This window comes from Ischnura elegans, chromosome 6 (assembly GCF_921293095.1).
Source record: "Ischnura elegans chromosome 6, ioIscEleg1.1, whole genome shotgun sequence".
Taxonomy (NCBI): domain Eukaryota; kingdom Metazoa; phylum Arthropoda; class Insecta; order Odonata; family Coenagrionidae; genus Ischnura; species Ischnura elegans.
Genome location: NC_060251.1, coordinates 74,187,059 through 74,209,410, shown reverse-complemented (window position 1 = coordinate 74,209,410; position 22,352 = coordinate 74,187,059). Strand labels below are relative to the sequence as shown.

General features: G+C 41.2%; 1 protein-coding gene across 1 annotated transcript in view; it reads right to left on the bottom strand.

Moving 5' to 3' along the window:
• Nucleotides 1–1,247: 1,247 nt before the first annotated feature.
• LOC124161398 (alpha-1D adrenergic receptor) overlaps nt 1,248–22,352 on the bottom strand; it is a 155,896-nt gene continuing 134,791 nt past the window's right edge. Inside the window, exon 5 of the mRNA XM_046537716.1 lies at nt 1,248–5,061. Coding sequence (XP_046393672.1) covers nt 4,335–5,061 — 727 coding nt within the window. The 3' untranslated portion in view covers nt 1,248–4,334. The remainder of the gene's footprint in view (nt 5,062–22,352) is intronic.

Below are 22,352 nucleotides of genomic sequence, written 5' to 3'. Positions count from 1 at the left end.
TCAGTGCTTCTGCGTTCTTCCCTGTCACAGACGGTAATGTCCGGGGTCTGTCGCGTAACTTGGGAGATTTTGCTCGTTTTGCCTGCAACTCTATACTTCTGTTTTGGTTATGGTAACTGCCGTTTTTTTCTCATTCTTCTTTCAAAATCACACCAATAAATCAGAAATCAATTTCGGTCTAGCTATCGGACCAGTGATGTATAAATTGGCTGGATTTTTCAGATGTCAATATGAAGGAGTTTTTATAGTAGTTATTAACTCTCCAAGGTCAATAGAAAAAAACTTTGGTGCGAAAAATAGTTATATAACCTGCCCTGATTTCAAGAAGTGAATATAATATGGTGTTTTAAAATTCAAAAAATGGTAGCGCGCTAAGGGTTACAATTTTCAAAAATGCGCAACTCCCGTAGTACTATCAGCAGAAATTGAAATTAAAGTTATTTGAAATTTTCATTGTCACGTCTTCTACTTTTGTTTGAATAATGTTTTTGTGCGAGGAGTGCCAGGATTATGGAGGATTTTTTTTGTTATCTCTTTAAAACTGCTTCAATTTGAGAAATGCTGTTTTAATTTTCACATTAATTTGGAGACACAAATTAAGTTTTTTGGTCTGACATGCTAGTTAGCCTGTGACAATGTTTACCTCAAACATTGCAGTTTATAACTCATCTTCTCCTAACGTCCACAACGACTTATTTTTTGTTTTGGATACTATGAATTGATATCGTTAAAGCGCTGAGATGTGTATGATTTTAGACCTGTAAAAGTTAACTGAGCATTCGAAGGAAGTTGCACGTTCTCGTAAATATGGTACTCCGTCCCATTCCACTTGATTTGCTATTAAAGGTACTCATTTTGTCTTCCGCATGGACGTTAAGTCTCGTGGCTAGTTGATGAAGGCTTTCTGGAGCTAAAATTAGCTTCCATACTGAATGCCTGAAACGTGTGCGCTCGGCCTGGTGTGTGCTTTCATGTCTGTGAGGATACTCTTCTATTTAGCACCGTCTGAAATATGAAGCCAAGGTTGATCTGTGGCGAGTACGTCTATAGATTCAGGCTAGGGAAACAGCTGCCCCATTGTACAAACGAAGCATGAGTTGGCTCCCACGGCTGCATAGCCTCGCGAATTCATTCTGCTTTCCCATTGAATGCTTTTTGGCCCGCTAAAGTGCAGTTTTGTCGCCAGGGTGGCTATTAGGAAAATAAAAACATCCCTCACCTACATTTGAATTAGCAGAAATGCTTTATTTTCTCCTTAATGTTTGTTATAAATGTGTACAGGTAATTGGTCATTGTTGGTTCATGTCTATTCGTCAAATATTTTCATGGATGAATACCTTTCTATGTATGAATGCTCTTAGAAAAACGCACGTAGAAATTCTCTTATTGATCATTGTACTCTCTTCAATTCGGGGTTATAGCGGTGCAGTGTCATGGACCTGTTTGCGTGGAGTTTCTTTATTTTTAGAACAAATATTCGGCAACTACTTTGAGCGAACGTATTTTGAAGCTCTCTGCTAGCGGAAATGATTCTTGACTCATCGCTAAAGCAAATTTTGTCTCCTGGCTGCAGCACGCTGCGTAATTTTTAATGGTGTCTACTGGGAGGGCGTATGAACTTACCCAGCTACACAAAGGGTTTAATGAGTCACTGATGAAATGAAACGACGCATTGGGAGCAGTACGTCCGAGATAATAAATAGATGATAAAATTCCTTTAGCGTGCACATTGCACAGTGGCAATTTCAAATAAACCAGCTTTATATTTCTTTATAATTTTACCTCTTGATTCAGCTCATGACATTCTGTTACATTCACAATATCTACATCTAACATATGTTACGCCCTGTTACATTGCATGTATTACAGTGCTAAATTAAATATGTATATTTGGAAATAATGTTCTTTTTTAACTTCACGGTCTCGATATGCACACTTCTTTCATTTTATAAATTTTTTATCATTCATATGTTACCTGTGCTCTTCAGAATTCACTTATTCCTTGTGAAAATTTTCATGTGTTGACTTATAATATGTATACACACAACCACAAGAAATTAACTGTGATATCTCGTAACATGTGCTTAAGATCGGGCTGTTAACATACGTGGATCACTAAGCTATTACAGCGTAGAGAATATGCAATTGCCACTTGAACGTAACACCACAAGAAAACAACGAAACTTCAAATTTCTAATTTTAGAAACCCTTGTTGGGTGAATGTGTCACCGGATCTAGAGAACTTCATTTTTTCACGACGTTTTGTATGCACGTTGTTATCAGAACACTGCACAAAATCGGTGGAATCCTTGGAATCTTCTTACTTGCTGTATCCATTTGATAATCCTGGTCAAAAAATATGATGATAGAATTTTACACCATATGGAAACACTGAAAGATTTATCTTCCTTCAGAACATTGATTTGGTGTGGGTAGAGCTGTTTTCCTCGGCGATGTGCACTTCCTCGTTCACGCATCGCCGAGTAGCACTAGACAATGCACTCTAGTAGAACTACTACTAAACGCACCTCCATGGAATTTCCTCTTCTTACTTGCTGTATCCAATTCCGTGTATCCATAAAAAGGCCACTTCATCGATCGCATCACTGAAGTAAGGTAGGGAAAGAACTTCACAACAGATAAAAACGAACGCTTAACCATCCTTGAAGTGGTTGGTTAAATGTTTCCTTGAATGATTTTTTCCGGCGCACGTTATCACCACTTTTCACATAGTGTTTGAATAACACTATAGTAGGTATTTGGTAATCCAAAATACGTCCTCTTCTTACTTCCTGTATCCGTATCGCACTAGCACATCACTGTTGAACCAATATACTAAACTTTAACCTCGTCACGGTAGGGACAGAAGGAAAGCATTTTTCATGAAAGAGGACCGAGGTACCAGAACTATGAGAACAAGGTTTTTCTTGCACAGCGAATTATTGCCTCTTTTCTCATATCAAGATATGATTTCAGCACAGAATCACATAACCCAAGAACCGTCTTCTTACTTGCTGTATCCAAATAGGGAAGTTCACTTTAATGCACTTATTAACTACACTTGTCTTGACCGCTAGAGGTATTTTCAACCAGAAAGCAACACATATCGTATTCCTAGCCTCGCACTATGCCACATCTTTTTGACTGTACATTTCTTGGTCATGAAGGGAAAAATTGACGAGCCCGAAAATGGTGTTCAGGGTGTCACGTTATCCTTGATCGGTTAATATACATTTATCATGGCCACGGCAGAGCGTTTTCGTTGACTTAAACTTAGTTCCCATGAATTCAAGGTATTCCACACTATGCTAGCTGGACGAATCTTGGTCACAATGAAAATCTTCCAATGAAATTTGACTGCTTTGAATGGCAACCGGTATCACGCAATATTTCCGATTGGTCTCTGTACCTGTCGTGACCATGAAATCATGAGTCTGCTGAAACGGGGAACGGAGAATCCAGGGTGCGACATTAGTCCACAATGAACTACACTAATCCCAGCTACTTAACGACTTGTTCACTGGCATATAACATATGGAGCCACACTGTAGCATTTATTTTTATATTCGCTCATCTTATTGTAAGCCAAGGAGGGACACATTCCACTGAATAACGGTACACACAGTCAGTATGTAGGGTGTCACGGTATTCCACAATGGATAAACTACGCTCATTTCATCCACGATACAGCTCATTCACTTTCTATTTTTACACAGTATATCCAAGGTGATGCATCATTCCCTGACAGGTCGATCTGCGCAATTCCAAGGACGCATACAATGAAAATTGGCTCTTGCACTCATTGCACTATCTCATGTGGGAGTCACGTTAAATGAGCTTCACTTATCCAAGTCATGATGCGAACCGTTTATTGACTCTACTCAGAAGGGGTATCCAGGATGGTGCATTACTCCATATAGTTTAGCCGCCCTATGTGCATATCCAACCCACTGAAGAACTTCACCACGACAATTAACCCTGGGAAATCATTACCGCTGGTGTCGAAGTAATCCTGATGGGGTCATAGAGATTCGAGATCATTGGTATGGATCGATTTGGATTGGTAACAATCACTTTGTTCGACATTAGATGTTGAACTTTAAACCAAACGACGACACGATCGTTCGACAACTGTAAACAGACATGTGACCTTTAACTCCAGATAGGATAAACTGCACATAACCACACTTCCCTGATAATTTGGGCTTCCTTTCATCATCACGGGCGTCGCATTATTCCAGACGAGCAGAATATCACTCGTACAGGCCAGCGTTGCCACGCCTTTTCCCCGGAACCTCTAGCTCATGCGAAGGGTGCAGCCCCGCCCCGCTCCGTCACCTCCTTTGGTACTCCCCCGAACCTCGCTCCCCACCTAGCGATTCCGGCACGGAGGACAATCCGTTTCGGGCCTCCGGCTCCTGCCGGCTCGGACACCGCCCGGCCTCGGGGGACTGCCCGGCAACCGAAGGGTCCCTCGACGGCGTCTCCTCCGTCTCGTCGAAGGAAGCCGCGTGCGCCCAGTCCTCACGTCTCGGCTCCCGTCCCCAACCGCCCCCGGGCCGGCCACCACCTCCACCCGCCTCTGAATCCTCCCAGGTCCGGTATGAGGAGGACACGGTGGACTCCTCCCAGCTGGTGGTACCGCCGCTGGCGACGTTGGCCGCGGTGAATACGGCGTCCGGCGAGGAGAGCAAGGACAGCGGCGACCTCGGGGGCGGTCGGCGGCCGAAGCCCCCGGCGGAGGCGGGGGAGCAGTTGCACTTGAGGAGGCGGACAAAGGCTGCTCGGAAGGTCCGGTTGAAGGCGGTGTAGATGAGCGGGTTGATGGTTGAGGAGACGTATCCCAGCCAGAGGGTTAGCGGGGCGAGGGAGTTGAAGATGGGGTCCTGGTTTCCGTGGGCGTCGCGCGGGCTCACGGCCATGGCCACGTTGAGCAGGAAAAAGGGCGCCCAGCATAGGACGAAGGTGGAGAAGACGAGACCCAGCACCTTGGATGCCTTCTGCTCCGTCGCGACGGCCGTGGCAGCGGCGAGAGAGCGGCGCCGACGCCCGGACAGGAATCTGAGGGAGATTTGGGAAATGAGTCGATTAGTTGTACATAGTTGAATTCGAGTTGATTTACGGATATGTTTATGATTTATCTATTGGCGTATGTGGTGAACGACTCTCTGAGATTTCTAAAATTTTTGTGGGAAGATTTTATAAATTATGATTTTGTAACTTCAAAGAGTTTATGAGAACTAAGTAAAATTAAGTATTTCAGTTGCCAATTAAATATATAAGTTCCGTTTTTCATGTAGGACGGCCGATGTTATCTGAAAAGTATTCCGTAAGACTACCACATTATGTTGATATACGATTCAAAAAATAATTTCAAGTGAATTATTATTACATTTCTATGCATATTGCAGAGTAATGGCTGTTAATTCAAAGGCAAAGCAATCCTGCCAAAATGTGAAATAATTCCTCTGATTAGGATATAAATGTCTTGGTACATAAAGGATTTTCCGTCACCTTTCGTCTTTATTATGAATTCCATATTCATGGTTCTGCAAAATATTCTATGGCCATGGAATTAATGTGGTAGTAGCACAGTGGTTACTTAGTGTTAGTATCACAGGAAAGCACCTCTCAGGATAAAAAAAACTGCCCGGCGATATAACTGAAAGCTAGTGTTTAGCAACGAGTGCGCTTGAAGGTTTGAAAATGAGCTCAGGAAAACTTTTATCAATCTCGAGAAAGACTTTCAACTAAATGTCTGCCTCGAACTCTGTAGGTGCTTCATTATTTTCCCTAACTCTTGGTATTTAAGCTCCGCCTTATAAGATATTTTGTTCTAGTCAAATAAACATTTTTCGTCCCTTACATCCACTTCGGATTTTTCAAGCCCGCCCTTTCCCCATTGCATGCAGGATTTTTCCTCAATGTAAAATATCAGTCCATCAGCATGTAAGTGATGCCCGGGGGCATTGTCAGCCTCCATATTTTTAATTGGCCGAGGATCTTTCTCTGCACTGTAATATCCTTCTAAAAAGTTTCATGCTAGCGAATTCCTTAGTATTTCGTCTACCGAATTCTTTTTTTGGATAAATATAAATAACCTCTGCCTTCATTTCGCCCACTTACAATCAGTCTTTTATTACTTTCTTTCACTACAACCGCAATGCTCTGCTGATGGTGGAGATTTCCAATTGTTTGAGTCTTCTTATAGATTAGCATGAGTTAATATAATTTTCAAATGTAATTTTCCTGTTACTTAGTAGACATATCCCGCAATGCTCTTTCAATTTTGGAGATCTCCATCTTAATGAGCCTACCAATAAATTAGTGCAAGTAAATCTAATTTTCAAATTTTATTTACCTGTTACTAAGTGGACATTTTAATATCGCTTGGAAGAGTTTTATCATTCCAGGTTCAGGAATTCTGCGCGCGTAATCTCCTAGAGCCATCACAGCGGCGGCGGCACTTAAGTGATTGTTTCCACCTCGAGTGACTGAGTTGAGTTTCCGCGGAAGCCACTGCCGCGACAAAATAAGGTGTTCGGTGTCGACCCCAATTTGGGCTCCGCTCGTTAGCGAAAGGGAGAATGAGATCACAATCCCTTTCCCTGGCGGAGGACGTGATCTGGCAGCGATGCGGACTCAATTGGTGCCTCGCGAAAGGCAATCGTGTTCGCTCGACGCGTGAGCCAGTCGAAGTTTTTATCGCACATCTCCCGTTCGAGGCGCGTTTGTGAGCGTGAGGGAGATGCTTTGGTGCTTCAATTCACTGCGTATCCGCTAGGTGTTTCCAATACTCCAAATTTGCTACCACAATTTTTTTTTATTACCACGCATTCGACCTGTATTTTGTTTCGATTTACTTATGCACTACTTGTTTGAAACTTAAGCTATCTTTTTTTTAATATTTAATGGTGTATGTTGCCGACTCTAGTTAGTAGTTATCTATTTTTATATTTTTTTAATCCTCAAACCACCGAATACAGCTCATATTGGCCATTTTAGATCGGGTTATGCAACATATTTAACAAGTGAACGCACACGAACAACCATGCCCTGGGCAGGGGAAACCTACCCAGGCGGGACTCGAACCCGCGACCTCTTGTTTGGCAGGCGAGGATGTTACCCCGCCGCCACTGAGTAATTCAAGTATGGACACTTTCCCACTATTTTGCCACTGACATGGGTGAAATTTCCGTGAAGACTTTAGGATGATATTTTGTGCTTGCAACAAGCAGTACTTCAGGAAATAAAAATATAATACCGCAATTCGAGCGGGAGTGACGGCCTCTGGTGATAAAGTGTTTATGTTCTGTCCCCGTTCCCACATTGAATTTCCTTCTTCATTTGAGCATGATTCCTATTTATCGTCATTCAAACACGTTATCTCATAATTCTTTAGCTTATTGTATAATTCTTAATGCATATCCTTAAAATTCCATAGCCGTTCATTCCCTTCGTTCCTGTTATGGATTTCTCGCGTAAGCATGCATAAATTCCTCCAAATATTGGCAAAAATCGAAATAAATTCCAGAAAGCGATGTAGAGATTCTACAGAACTATTACGTTTTCTGGAAGCAAGACTTAGCCTTACACGGATTTGTCCGCGTTGACGAGCGTGTCCGCGATTTTCCTTGTTCAAATTAATATTGTGCTCTCAGAGTCTCTACCTTCTCATAGAGAGCGTGAAATCGTGAATTTCTCTCTTCTCTATGTTTGTATGACGAAGAACTCGTACACACTAGTCCATTTACGCAGCACTGCGTTCGTAATTGTCGGTGTAAGGTGCGTGTGGCGCTTTTCACGGGTAGCATACCACTCCGCGTGTGGCGACCTTAGCCGTATTTGCAGTCTGCATTTGGCGGAACCTGAGCGTTATCACCTTTCGTTCCCCCTCCCATTTCAGTCCACCCTCTCGGAACCGGGAGGGCCCTCGCAAATATTTTGCACCATTCCTCCGGGTTCTTGCCAAATTTGCCTTGTTTAGGCGTGCCCCGTCCTCGTTCTCCCCCCCGAAAAAGGCCCCCTTCCCTCCGGAGTTTTTCGTGGTGAGGTATTTAATCTGCCCTCGCTTCAGCGTCTCCCGAGAGAGAAATTGCCTTTTTTGTCGTTCTCAGATCGGCACGTCTCTTCTTCCCCTTCCCCCCTCCTCTAGGGAGTTTGTCCGGGGTGGAGGTTGCTCGTTATGGCACTTTCTAATGATTCCCTGGCGATGCTTTTGCAAGTCCCTTCTTCTCGCCACGTTTTTCTCATTCCGTCTCCGTTCGGGGTTTCCCTCCCTTGTTCTCATCCTGGCGGGATGGCGGGCTATTTTTCCTCCCGTCTCCCATCCGTCCTTGTCCCAGGACCCTCTCTACCTTGAGGAACTTGTTATATCTGCAGTCAGTTGAACGAACAGTAAATTTCCTCATCAATGTTGTGAACTCATGCTGCTTCCTTGACTTTCGGCTGTAAATTAACGAGTTCGATATTTCAAGCAAGGGGGTTTTGGAATAAGCAGTCATGGTTTCCTTCTAAAAGTGTTGTGGAAGGTGAAAATGCGTAATATTTGTTTTAGTAATGCTCCGCCTTAGTTACATTAATGCTTGTGGATTGGAGTATCCTTCATCAATTTTATTGCTAGACTATATTACTATTTATTTCTTTACTCTCTACTCATCTAAAAGGCTACGTCTTTTCAACTGTGCAATGGACATCATTGCAATGCTGGTGCGGGAATGAAGTGACCCATAATTTAGCATTGTGTGCACAGAGGTGTCCTTCGTATGATATCCTTCCCTCCTAAAATTAGGGAATTTTTCATGTATTTCTACTGTATCCCTTCTTCCTTGATTTTCTTAGAACTGGTCGTTTTGTTTCTGATTTCGGTCGGTGTTTACGGACGGTGTTTCAGTTTAATATGGAAATCTAGCGGGTAACGATATTGTAGTCGTAACTAACCCCGGCATCACGCAGCCTTCCCAGAGTACGATGCATATTCATCCTCATTCGGTCATGCAAACCCTCCTCTCTTAGCTCTCCGAGCGTGCGCGCAGCGCTTACTAATGCTTACCTTCCCGGCCCCCATCGCCCGCGTCGCCGCAAGAAGTTCTCGCCCACGCTCGGACCATGATAAGGAGCAAATCGTCTCCGTCGCGGGAAGTATTCGGTGCGGAATAAATGGGGCGGTCTGCTCTGGACGCTTCGGTCCTGTCGCGCTCGTCCGGTGACGAGTGGATCTACAATTGGAGACGTACTACCTAAATGTAGCCCGGCCTGAGCTGCAGAATGAGAATGAAATCGATTCTTTGCTAAAGCATCCCGTTCGAATTTTGGCATATTTTACAAATTTAACCGTAGTTTTTTATGGTATGATAATCTCTCTCTATAGTAAAGTAAGGCTTTCCACTTTACGTGAATCATTTAAATGTACATTATGTATAAACCTCTAAATTACTCGCAATGGAACTAAAAAAAATATTTTAATTGTTATAAAATATGAATGAAGCTCTTATAATTTCTCCAAGAATGACATTAATTTTTTTTTTCGTGAAAGAAAATAAGAAAATCCCAGTATTCACGACGAAGCCCGCGTATTTATGGTGTATTATGGTGGTATTTCAGTAGGCGTTGCTTCCTTCGAAGCCGTTAGATTTTCGGGTATACCCTGTTGTGCACTTAGTGACTCGATGATATTTTCAATATGCCACTGTCGAAAATCACAGTCTCAAACTTTATCCTTATATTTCGTAATAATTACCTATCTAACCGCTCGATTTGAAATTTATTTTCTTATTGTTTTGATTAGTATGCTATTCAGGTACGCAAGCTTTTTGATTACTAATATCAATAGGAGTAGCAGTGGAATGACATTGCTTGTAAACTGTAGGAGAGGGGGAATGAATAACTTTTTATATTAAAAATATAACTTTTCAATAAGTAAAAGAGGAAGTGGAAATGTATCTGGCTTTATAGAGAAACGTTAATCAGCATACGTAGTTTATACGAAGTGTTGAGTATCAATTCCTTTCGCAATATGCGCATATGGAAACTCTTCCTTCATTAACTCGTACTCCTAGGGATGATCATGTGTTCTTTTTCTGAACTAGTTGCTGTTATTTTCCTTATCATTTGCGGTAATTTCTCCGCCTTGCTTTCGTGAAAGCATGCGTGAGTGAACTCGGAGGCTTGAATTACCTTAACAGCTATTAGTTTTCGCAAATCTAATTAGGAGTTAGTTATTTATTATCCTCCGTTCCTCGCCAACACGCGAAACATGGGAACAGGGTAGTTTCCTTCATTTTTTTATTGCCGGCGGGTCGAGAGGAGTGGGCGGTCTGATGAGTCTCAAACCCATGGGTGTTGGGCCGGATCCAACGGTGGCGCGAAGCCTTTCGAACGCCCACTTTTTTCCGGATCACTTTTGTTCTTTAACTTGTATCCGCTTCATCTTATTCCTTTGCCTAACATTGTCTTGTTCTTCTGCCACGATCTGTCTGGCAATCCTCACCTTCCATGGATTTTCCTTCACGTTTATTACTTTCTATATTATAGCAGATGAGATACGTTTGAAAATCTCTTTTCTCTTTCTTTTTGCTTTGTTTCTTTCAATTTTGAGCCTAGTTTCGTACGTTCTGTTGCATCACACTCAGTCTTCCGCTGGGCATATTTAAATAAAATTTTAAGTGACTGATACGGATGACAAGGAGTGAAATTTCGCTTACTATTATTGGTATCTGCTGGATGAGGTAGATTTACATGGAGCATTTTGGGAATCACCTCGAATGTCACCCATCCCCAAATTAAACTTTCCAAATTCCCCTATTATCAAAAATTCTCTTTTCTTAACGATTTTTGACGTCCCCTACCTCTTGTTACTCGCTCCACCCAGAACCGCTATCTCCTCCGTATCTTACCTGGCATTCCTTCTACTCGCCTACCAGGCCAGGTTAGACAGTTTCATTACCTGACGTGATATTATGATCAGGATAGATTTTGATGAAGAATTTTTTGGATACACTACATAGCACTCGATATGGTTGTAAAGGAAAATTATCTGTTGAGATTAATACATTGTGGTGAGTGTAGGAAGAATGTGTACTTACGGGCGAGGGCAAGATGAAACCCATGATAGAAGGAATGGGAGGTGGAGCGAGGAGGGGTAGTGAATTTAATGAGAAAGGACGGGCTTCATGTCGAATCGGCGAAGTAATTGTCATCAGATACTCAGAATGAGTTGAGTTTAGAGTGAGTTAGACCCGATAATTTAGTACGATTTAATACGATTTAGTTCCGATTATTGTCTAGTAAAAATAAGGTTGGTTCATGTGTAAGTAAAGAAGTCATAAAGTGAATACAACTAAGTATTATTCCATTTGACGGAAATTCTTCTTTTGTATCAACCAGTTTCAACCTATTTGGCCTAGAAAATTACTCTACGTTGAAAGATTGGTCCGACACATTAAAGTATTCTATAGAACGTTCTAATTTGTATTCATGTTATTTTCATTGGATCCCATTAAGTTGCTCCTAACGTTAATAAATTTATTTCGTCACGCGTTTAATCGTATCGTTCTTTTTCGGGAAATGAATAAGCTGTTTCGTGGGTACTCATTCATGGAGTTCGGTGTTGCTTGCACCTTCATTAGCCTTCTCTAACACGTCCAGCCCTCGACTTGATCTAATCTAGTGCCTTTCTCCGCCGCGCCGCATCGAAAATCCTTGCGACCTGTCCCCAGTCTCTTCTCCTCAAGGGTCCAAATATTTTCTTCCCTCCGTCTGCTCTCGCTCATCTTACAAAGCTCCTCTTCCGTCGATCTGTTTCTCCGCGAGTCGTCGCAGCTTGCCGAAGCTCGTGCGGTACGTGTCTCTGGGACTCCGTATGGAGTTGGGTCTAAAATCTTCACTCCCATCACGTATCGCTCTAGAATTACTTACGGCGTAAGTTCCGGGAAGTGATTCCGGATCGGTCTTGACATCGAAGCCTTTGATCGGTTTCCTGCAGTCTTTGGTGATCTGCAGCCAAGTAAACTCGGTTAAGGGTTGGAAGTCCATAGCGTATTAATGTAATAGTAATTTATTACCTGATCTCTTCCTTAATCAGTAGAAAACTTTAATAGCAATAATGAAACTCCCTCCTTGCTTTTAAAAAATATTTGAATATTTTCTCCGCATATTTTATGATTATTTGCTACCATAACCGAGGTGGGCTTTTTGATATCTGGGCTGCTATGGTTGGTCGCAACATAAGGATATATTTGATGTGGTGTCGCTAATTTTAGCGAAAGGGCGCGCTGGTGTTATCCCACGCCCACACATCTATTCCAAAATTGTTTTCAATGAGGTACTTCCAGTGTAATGCGAGGAGATGTTGCGGAAATCAGTGCATTGAGGGAGGGGATAGAATGTATTTTCATTTTTCCCGTTCTCAGCCGACAGGTGTAACCTCCGATGTCATGATATATCAGTTGATACAGGCTTCATTTTGCGATGCAGAAAAGTGTGCGGGGTCAAATGTTTTAAATAGATATATCCGTCGTAAATTCTAATCTGCGTTGTCATGTGGCCCCAAAAAAGGGTTCGGAAAATTCCATTTAAGTGACGATGCATTTCATATTTTCAATGGGATTATGTCAATTATCCCTAACTGGCTGAAGATCGTTCGTCCGTACGGTGACGGGGAATAAGAAGTGTAGCAGAATTTTATGTTGCGTTGCCCGAACTTTATCAAGTGCAGGTAGATGTGCACATTTTATACATTTCCTTATTTATGATTTAAAAAAAAGTAGTTGGTGGTATTTTTTAAATCTTCAATCTGTCTTACCTCTGAATGAGTTTTCAGTTATGATGCGTTCTGAGTCGGAAATTTAGCATATTTTGATCTAGGCTCAATCAAACTCACTCAGTGGTAACTGCCACCTCATTTTCTTGTTTAATTGTGATAAATTTAAGCTGTAAATTGCATGATATTTTCAGTTTGCCAACATCCCTCTAGCATTTTGCATCAACATTGCGAGGTATATCGAATTACTTTTTCAATGTCTCCTGATCCCTTTGCCCTAATATAAATTCTGAAATTTCATAACGTGTTACCTCATTCTTCCCTGAAATTTTATTGTTGAGAAGTTTTTTTTCTTCAAATTTCAATGTGGCTGATTCGTTAGTCTAGTGATGAATCACCGCCCTACGGTTATTTGAGTTTTGGAATTCCAATCCAATGACCTTTTGCCCCCCAGTAATACATTTTCCATCTCTCGTATTGGTTTGGGGCTCGGTGGCTTCCAAGTTTGGCGGACCTTAAAAAGTCAAGATATCGTTGTGATTCATACCCAGTCAAGAGGAGAGGAAGTGGGAAGAGGAGTGATACAAAAAATTGAAAATGGCTTCAATGGAACGGATCGCGTAACTGGTGAAGTGAAAAGTTTTACTTTATTTTTAGTGCGCATAAATGTCAAAATTTTAAGGTGTTACTTATTGTGTATGTATTTTACCGGTTGAGGTAGGTTTACATGGAGTAAGTATTATACGAATTACCCCGGCCAGTCTCTCCCTCAAAATTGGACTTCACTCTTCAATTAACAAAGGCCTCCTTTTACTTAATGCATGAATACTCTTCCTTCCTTTCACTCCATTCGTATCCACTGTCTCAGTGTTCTCTTAGAAGTTTTGTCTCCTCACCCGCCACGTCTATCATTTCGTCTTTCTCATTCCTATCACTTCACATTCTTCATTCTTTTCCATACCCGTTTCTCAAACGCATACAGTCTTTTTGCGTCGTACTTCCTCAGCGTCTATATGTACAGGGTATTTTTGGAATAATTTATTTTAAATAATTAAACTTTGAAAATTATGGTTCGTGTGTATACACTTAATGGGTTAATTTACTGTCTCGTCGATGTAGACATAGTTGCTATTTTATAGTATTGCTTCACATAAGTTAAAATATGCATCTCATAATTAAGGCCATGTGAGGTTGATACTTGAGAAAGAGTGATGGAGAAAGGTTAACCAATTAATCTACCGGTCGAGTTGTGAAATTGAAGTGCCTGCTAGCGATGAGGAAAATCGTGCATCAAGGGGCGCCTTCGAGACTTTGTACGTCTGCATTCAACTGTTTTTCTATTTCGGGAGCCACACGCGTGGAAACTCAGGAATTCAGTCCTAAAATTAAGCATCAGAAGCATTTAAAATTCTCTCGATAGATAAAGTCTTAACTATGCTAAATCCTTATATATATTTACCTGGTGAAGTCGATAAATATTCCCTTTATAAAATTCATACTTACACGACGACTTACTTTCCTACTGAATATATTTATTGAATTTAGATCGTTAGTGTAAAAATTCCTAAACTGGAGCACTAGTTTCATCCAAACCCTGTCTTTGCTACTTATCTCCTCTTGAATTATCCTCTCCTCGCCCACCCATCTAGCACTTCGTCGTTATACTTTCTCTCAATCCACTTCACCCTCTTCTTCACGTCCACATCTTGTACGTTTTCATCCTCCTCCTTCCTTGATTTCCGGGTCACCGTACCACGCTGCGATTCATGTTTGGGCAGAGTGTGTGGATGCGAAACGAATTTATATAACAAATAATCATAGATAGTTTTGAGTTATTTTTACATTAAATCTGCGTATGGAAGACTGAAATGTTCGAAGAGTCTCGGTTGTCAAGCGTTAGAAACTGAATAGCTGAATAGTTCAGCTTATTGTTGGAATCTCACAATGGAAGTCGTGCGCTCTTCGTATCAACTTGAACCTGAGAATCATCGTTACTCAAGTCGCATTTTGTGCAACGCAGGAGATTTCAGTCGGTGAATTAGTCTTTCCGAATAAAAGCACGGATGTTTGAATTCCCAGGGGAAACGTTATACGCATTGCCAGCGTTTTTCTTACCTGGCTCAGTCTTTCCAACCCAGTCGGGAGCGTTTTCTCATCATCCCCGTATGCTTCTCCAGTCTAAGGAGATGGCCAAGGCTAGAGAAGGCATCTGGATGCTCGAGGCGAATCTCTCCCTATCAAAGTCGTTGGATCGTTTACTCTCGCAAATTGAGGGAATGATCTTAAGCCGTGTGCTAATTTTAAGACGTCATGGGCTTTTTGGTGAGGCTGTCAAGGTTCTTGTTTCCCGGTGCCCCTAGGCGTCCCGAATTCGTCCGTAGTGCCTTCATCGCTTCCTGTGTAAACCTTCCCTTCGCTTCAATTCTTAAATCCATCAAGATAGCAATGGCATTCGTGTGGGAGTGGTTTCTTGAGTGTGCTCATGGATGTGACGAACCTACCTCGCGATGCATTTCTTCGTTTTATAGTTTCTATCGTAATAATAATGCTCCTCTTGTCGAGAGAAATGTCAGCGTGACTTTTATCGGGTATAGTTGCAGATTGGGACGTGGAATGCACTGATGCAGGACTGCGACTCAGAAAATTTGCTCCTATTATTATTTTTTTCCGGCTCGCTGTTCTTCGCGAGTCAGTGTTTGCATCAGAGCATACATGCAAGGTCGACTTGTGAGACGACCTTCTCGTTTTGCGACCATGAAGTATGAATACGAATACAAGTAATTTTTTCGGTAAAGTTAATAGCTATTAATTGAATTTAATCGACTCAAATCAAAGATAATTCAATAAGCTCGATATGCTAACCGTATTATTTCGATATCGAAAATATCGAAGCATTCAAATTTACAGGAATTGACCCGACATTGCATTAATACATTTGTGTCAGTAATCCTTTCCAGAATATACGTGCATCGCAGTAGGCAAATCCTAGGGCTGGGTTACCTTTTTAACTCACACTTGGCTCAAGAGCATATTAATGGCTAAGATTAAAATTTTGTCAGGAGTCCTTTTTTCAATTTATTAAATTCGCGTTCATTATATTACGAATTTCGTTTTCTTTCCATCGGAAAGTTTTATGGGTATCCAATTCAAATAGATTCTGAATTTTTAATCCTTATTCGTACAATTATATTATAAAGCGTCGCGTTACTCATGGTTTCACTCAGGAATGGCGAAATCATTTTCAATTTTATCATTGGGCGTAGCGAAGTTCATTCTTTTCAAATTGTGGAATTACGAGTTGAATTTTCCACACATAAAGTCCTTTAATAAAATGATAATGGCCTCACGCTACCTTTGATCATTTTTCATTTATTATGTATTAGTCTCCCCATTACCATACTCCTGCAGTTATCAGCACGAATATTATATCCTGCCCGGTTTAATTGATATACCATTCAATTTTGAAGCAATTCCGTGTATTGCTATATTGAGGGTAATTGGAAACCTTTTTACCGCATCGTGTAATGGGTGAGTGTGCGCAAGTTGTAATAATTTTTCCTGTTTCTTTTGGAATGGGCGGTTCGTGGACCATTAAATTGTCAAGAATACTCTCGCTAATGAAGCCGGGCGTCGAGACTATTTTTTTTCACTGCGGAATGCTTTAGTGTTTAGGGCATGGCTGTTTGAAAGTGTTCGTCGCGGCCGGAAACGTTATGACGTGGGAATTATAGAAGTTTTTTTTATTCTTGGAATGACTATTTTCATTTCTCCGCCGCTGTCCAAGGATATGGAGAATCCGAGACATAGTGGCCTTTTTTATTAGGATGGTGTTCCTGTCATTCTAAATCCGCTACCCTGCCTCAGAGCTTTGTGTGTGATATGAGAAATTTAAGTCGGCGGCATGAAAAAAATAACAAACGTTTCGAAAAAAAGGCCACGGTACCATGTTCATCTCTTGAGCTTGTGATACTGGTTTATATTTGTTTTCGTATTTATATTTTTGATCAAAAGCATTTAAGTTTCGGATATTTATTTTACCATAAAATTTGGAAAAATATCATTTATTGATACGTAAGTTTGAAAAATTAGTGTGGTGGATTTTGTGCGCATAATCCGTGTTTTGGCTTTGTAAATAAAAACTTCCTAAATGGAGAATGGGAAATTGAATTCTGGCGTAAATAATGGAGGAAAGTACTCCAGAATAGAGACGTAGATTAATTAACGTTGTTTCATGTGAGAGCAGTGTTAAATAATTTACCTTCGCTGGTCCCTCGAGGCAGTTTATAGGATTATTGGATGATGAAAAGTGTAGCCATTGCAGTGGTAATTGAATTAAAGGTAACTAATTAATTTTATTTATCGCATTCGTCGAATGGCAACCTAAATAGTCATTACATGTGAATTTTTTGGTGTCGTGTATGGCCTTGATAAGCCATAATTTAAATATTATAATAAGTGAATGAAACTCTTGCGCGTTATGTTATTCTTCTGCTACTGTTATTATTTGTTGGTAAATTATATTTCCATGAATTCCTAATATTCGTATTTTTTTTAATTTCCCAGCGGGGCAGTTTGTATATTTTCAATGCTGCAGTGCGTTTCGTTTCATTCCATTTCAGTAGTACCTGTAAAGTGATCGTTTTACCGTCGTGTGATATGAGACTTTTCCTTTTGTCTCTTGGGAAGAGTATTCTATCCTTTGGAATCTATTTGGTTGAAAGGACTTACGGAGGGGCTGGAAATGCACGTATTATTTATAAACAATTACTACTGTTTAGCAAGTTACTTTAATGGAAGTATTTTTTTAATTTTAAGTACCATATAGTGTCAAAAGACCTCAGGTGTTTGGCTGTCCATCTCTTTAAAAAAGGTAGTTAGTTCTGTGCAATGTCTGTCCTCAAACATCATGGCTGTCAAACCAATGTATTGAAACTTATACGTTCCATGACAATTTGAAGAGACACTATCTGTTGATTGTAATCATGATTTCATGCTATCTTAGTATACTTGGCTCGTGACATCTTTCTTTTGTTAAGGCGAAGACAGATGACTTATGATGTCCGTAAACTGTTTTGGGCGGGTCTCTTAAAATGACCGGTAAATACATGTGCCAAGTAACATATTTGACCCGCAGTTACTGCTTATCCTTTCTCGTCAGATCAGAGCTTTACATCATTACTTCAATAACTGGGTGATAGTGCAGCCGCGTCGATCTATATTTGCTGGTGCAACGATAACGGAACCCTTTCGTTCTTTTGTTTCGACGTGCGCCTAGTTTCACCCGCATCGCGCTGGGGAAACAATCCACGCGTATCCCCCAAGCTCAAAATGCGTCGCTGCGTATTTATTGTTACGTCCCGCGGGCGATATATTTTACTCCGTCGTGAAACCTCGGCGTGGAATCCGCGGATTTAATAGAGTGCCACTCACAGGGTGAACTCCGCGTGCCGCATATAACCGCCCCCGCCCGTAAAGACTCTCCCTCCGACCATGTGCCCATCCGTTTCCCGCGCATGCCATGTTACATCCCGGCTACTTCCCATCAACCACTGCCCAATCCAACTCACATCTCTCCATTTATTATCCTTTCGCGATGTTTTTCGCCGAGATGGATTATGCCTTTCTCTCAACCTCGTTTGGAATTCTTAAGGTGAGACGTGTGAGTAGAAGTTATGTATTGTGTGGGAAAAAAGTTTTTGGATATAAATCAAATAATATATTTCCTATTAATACATGAATTCCTGGTAGCTATCGGTTATATTTTATAGAAATCTATGTTAGTGTAACGATTTACGTTGAAAATATTAAATTTATTTATCCATAGAATCAACATTGCTACCATATTTTACATTTCAAATAGACAAGGTTAATTTAGGAATCCCTTTTATGCATCACCTGTATTGGGATACCTCAGGGCAAATTAAAATACGAATCAGTAAGCTGAGACCAGATACGAAGCATATATTGGTGTCTGAAAGGATAACAATTGTTTTTTTTTTCTCAACCTGTCGTGCATACACTATGTACTGAGAATGAACTGCAGTCATAACAAAAATACATCTGGATGAAAAATTCCTATAAAAACTGAGTATTAATGTGCGTCATTAAAGAGCATATTTAAATAATGTGATTATATAAGGGAATTACTTCATTATTATTTGTGTTAAAGCATTTAATTATGTTACGTATTTTCTTGCTCTCTTCCTTAGTAACGATTCTTTTCTTTTTTCCAGGTAACCTTTTGATCGTGTGGAGTAACAGTTCAGCTGAGAGAATTGAGATGATGGTATTTATGACTTAGAATAAGAAGATTTGTAGGTAGAATTTATTCAGCAAAAATTAACTGCATTATAAGTAATGATTTATTGGATTAAATAGGAGACATAAAAAATTAACATTCAGTTTTCGAAAATTTTGAGAATGCTAAGCGATCGTGCTGGTGACCGATCGGTTTGTATTGTCAGGATAAAATATTTTAGAGTTACTGTAATTTTTTCTTATTACAAAACTCTTATAATTATTATTACCTTAAATTTTATGGAGAGATTTTGGAAGAGAGGTGGTGAATGGTACAGTCAATGCAAGTGGATTGATAAAACAATATATCCTATTACTTAAATCTGGAAGTGACAACGACCGAGTTCTCTTACAAGCCCTAGCCCTCTTGTTGACCCTCTTTTAAGCCTTTAGTTGTGTGTGTGGAGATTCCTCGAGAAGTCCTCGATTTTGCTGGAGATTCCGCGACCTTTGAAGAAATCTGTAGATTCATCGTTAAAAATGGAATTGATGCTAAATAAATGAACCCGCGGCACTAATATCCTCCACAATGACTTCCAATTGGCCCAATGATTATGAATGAAACAATGATTAAAAGTGCCATCCAGTTTTCCAGCCCACCAAATGCCCAGAACCTAATGCTGCACCTCCTACCCAAAACCAGCAGTTAAAGGCAACAGCTTTCCCCGTTAATTTATGTATTTTTGTAGGGTTATAATTTTTATTGAGGCGGAATTGAGGAAAAATTTTGATTGGGGCTCTAGCGCAGGAATAATTTTGTTTTTTACCTTGCTCTTTCATCGCCATTTGTCCATCGGGGTATCTCATGGTTTAACAAAGGGCCCATTTTGCACGGCGTCAATGGAGGACGCATTGTTGCTAGCCTTTATTTTTTCCTGCTATTCCGACGAACTGAGGAGGCTTTAGGTGACGCGAATTTGAATGGTTTTATCTGGGTCGAAATACTGTGGGTTTTTCGACGGTGATTGATTGGCCCCGAATAAATTAGCGTAAAACTAAAGATTCCAGAGTCAAAAACGTTCCATCACGCTCTAATTGAGTCAATTTTGGCAAATTTGACCTCCTTTCCTGGTCCTGCGGAAAAAAATTGGTGGCAGTTCTTTTCTTTTTTTCTTCGAAAGTGATCGCCGTGAAACAGTGAGCACGGGTGACTAGGTTTACGATCGTAGATGGGCCAATTTCGGCGTCATTTTCTCGTTCAGATGGAGCGAGTGCTTGCATCTCCTAGGCGTGAATAATGTCCCCATTCTTTAGGGCTAAATCGCCCCTCCCACTTTCATTCATGTCACCACTGATAAAGTTCATGCGACCGCGTGTGTTTTCCGTTGCGGTCGGAATCACCGCCTGCAGCATTCAGTCACGAGTGTGTTTATGTTGTGCTTCGGTATTTTGTGCTGTTCGACGCATTTCCGCATTTCTTTTATGTTTTCCGACATCCAGCATTTTGTTCTCTGGTGATTTAGCACTGAGTGGACACGATTCGGAGATTTCGTTAACGTGACTTTAGTATCGTGTCGTTCTTTCAAAGTAAATTAGAGGACATTGTATATTTGGGGCTAGCGCACTTGTTCAAGTGCTCCATGAATACTGACAGTGACATATTAACTTTAAGCGCTCTCGACTTCAGTCTGACGTTACCTTACAAATATTGGACTCCCGGGAAGCGTTTTCCTCTTCAGCCTGGCCTGATGACGCTTTCAGCTCAGTTGGTGAAACGTCGCCATCAAAATGACAACGTGGACGGAACAACGTGGACGGAACTCGGAAATCAATCCTAATGCGAATCTGAACGCCGTGGAAACTTAGTATTAAAGAAGGATTTCTGCCTCCATTTCAGTGCACTCTAATTGTATTGGATCGAGTTCGTGTGCAAAATAAAGAAGTTTCGATTTCCGCAGGTTATCTTGGCCGTGGTCTTCCCACGCTGCTTGTAGTTTGGTCCGTGGATTTCGGATCCGTCGCGTTATTCGTTTGACTAAAGGGACCGACTCCTCTCTGTGACTGCGCTGCATTGGACGCCGCTTAAGAGCCCGCGTTATCCCGCTGTCAAATGGGGCCACTGCGGCGTCCGCTGGGTGGGGATTTTCCCGCGCATCTGCCGCCGAACCATCCGCCAGCCCGCCCTCATTATCTGCCGATGTCATTATTAGGGGCACTTAAAGGGAGGAGAGATTCGAGGGCTACCTCAAATGTGGCGGCAGATAGAGAGAGAGCGGCAAAAGCCCCCCTCGGGTCTTGTGGTGCGGAATGATGGTCGTTATACGGAGCGCGCGCGCGTCTTGTGTGTGCCGGGAACCGTTGGGTGTTGCACGAATCGTTAATCCGTGGGAGCGGAGGAGGAGTTAATTTACGGGCACACTAAGCCCCGGAAACATCAAGGAGATTCTCACGACCTCTCCCCCACACTGTGCCCATTCGTTCCATCTCCTCTCTTCGTCGGCATTCTCCTCCTCTTTCCATCTTCGCCTCGTTTGGCATTTGCCGTAATCTGGCGGTGCCTTGTGAACGGACTTGTTTCAAAACAAATTCTTGATTTAACTCATTGTTTTAAAATACCGTTCTCACTCGCTAAATTATTTTAATTCTAAAAACACAATCGAAGCCAAAACCAAGGGGACTGCACAGAGGCCCAATTCCATCCCACAAAAGGTTAACGTCTGTTGCCACTCCTGTCTCATTTTAAGCTGTTTTCAAAAATTTCCGCGGATCGGTGATGACTGCAGTGTGATCCACTTTTTTCCAATATGTTTCATTATAACCTTTGTAATTGCGGGGAATGACATTGTAAATTTATAAATTTGATTGATCACATTAATCTTGTGTATAACTTTCAGTTAACCGTCTAATTATACCTCGTTTCCTCGTGAAACTCAGATCAGTTTGCCCGTCAAGTACGCGAGTGGCGACTTTAGTGAACCCATTTAAATGCGCGATGGGTGACAACACATTTAGAGGTCGACTTGAGGATCCTGTTTTGTAATATGCGTGTTCGCCTCCTTCTGCAGTGGCCGTATTCATGTGATACTGTGAGCTCCGGATAAATTCTTGATTTAACTCATTGTTTTAAAGTTCCGCTTTCACTTTTTACATTTTTCAATCCTTTGAAAGCACAATCCAAGCCAAAGTATTGGAATCGCATCACTCCATTAAGCAAAGTTTTGAGGCGAGCCATTATCCCTGTGCATTTTTCTTAGATACCTAAGGAGTTAGTTAAAATTTCCTTGTGTTTCGATTTTTACATTACTCTTTAATAATATTATTATGTATTAATAATAATTTGTATATATCCCATTCG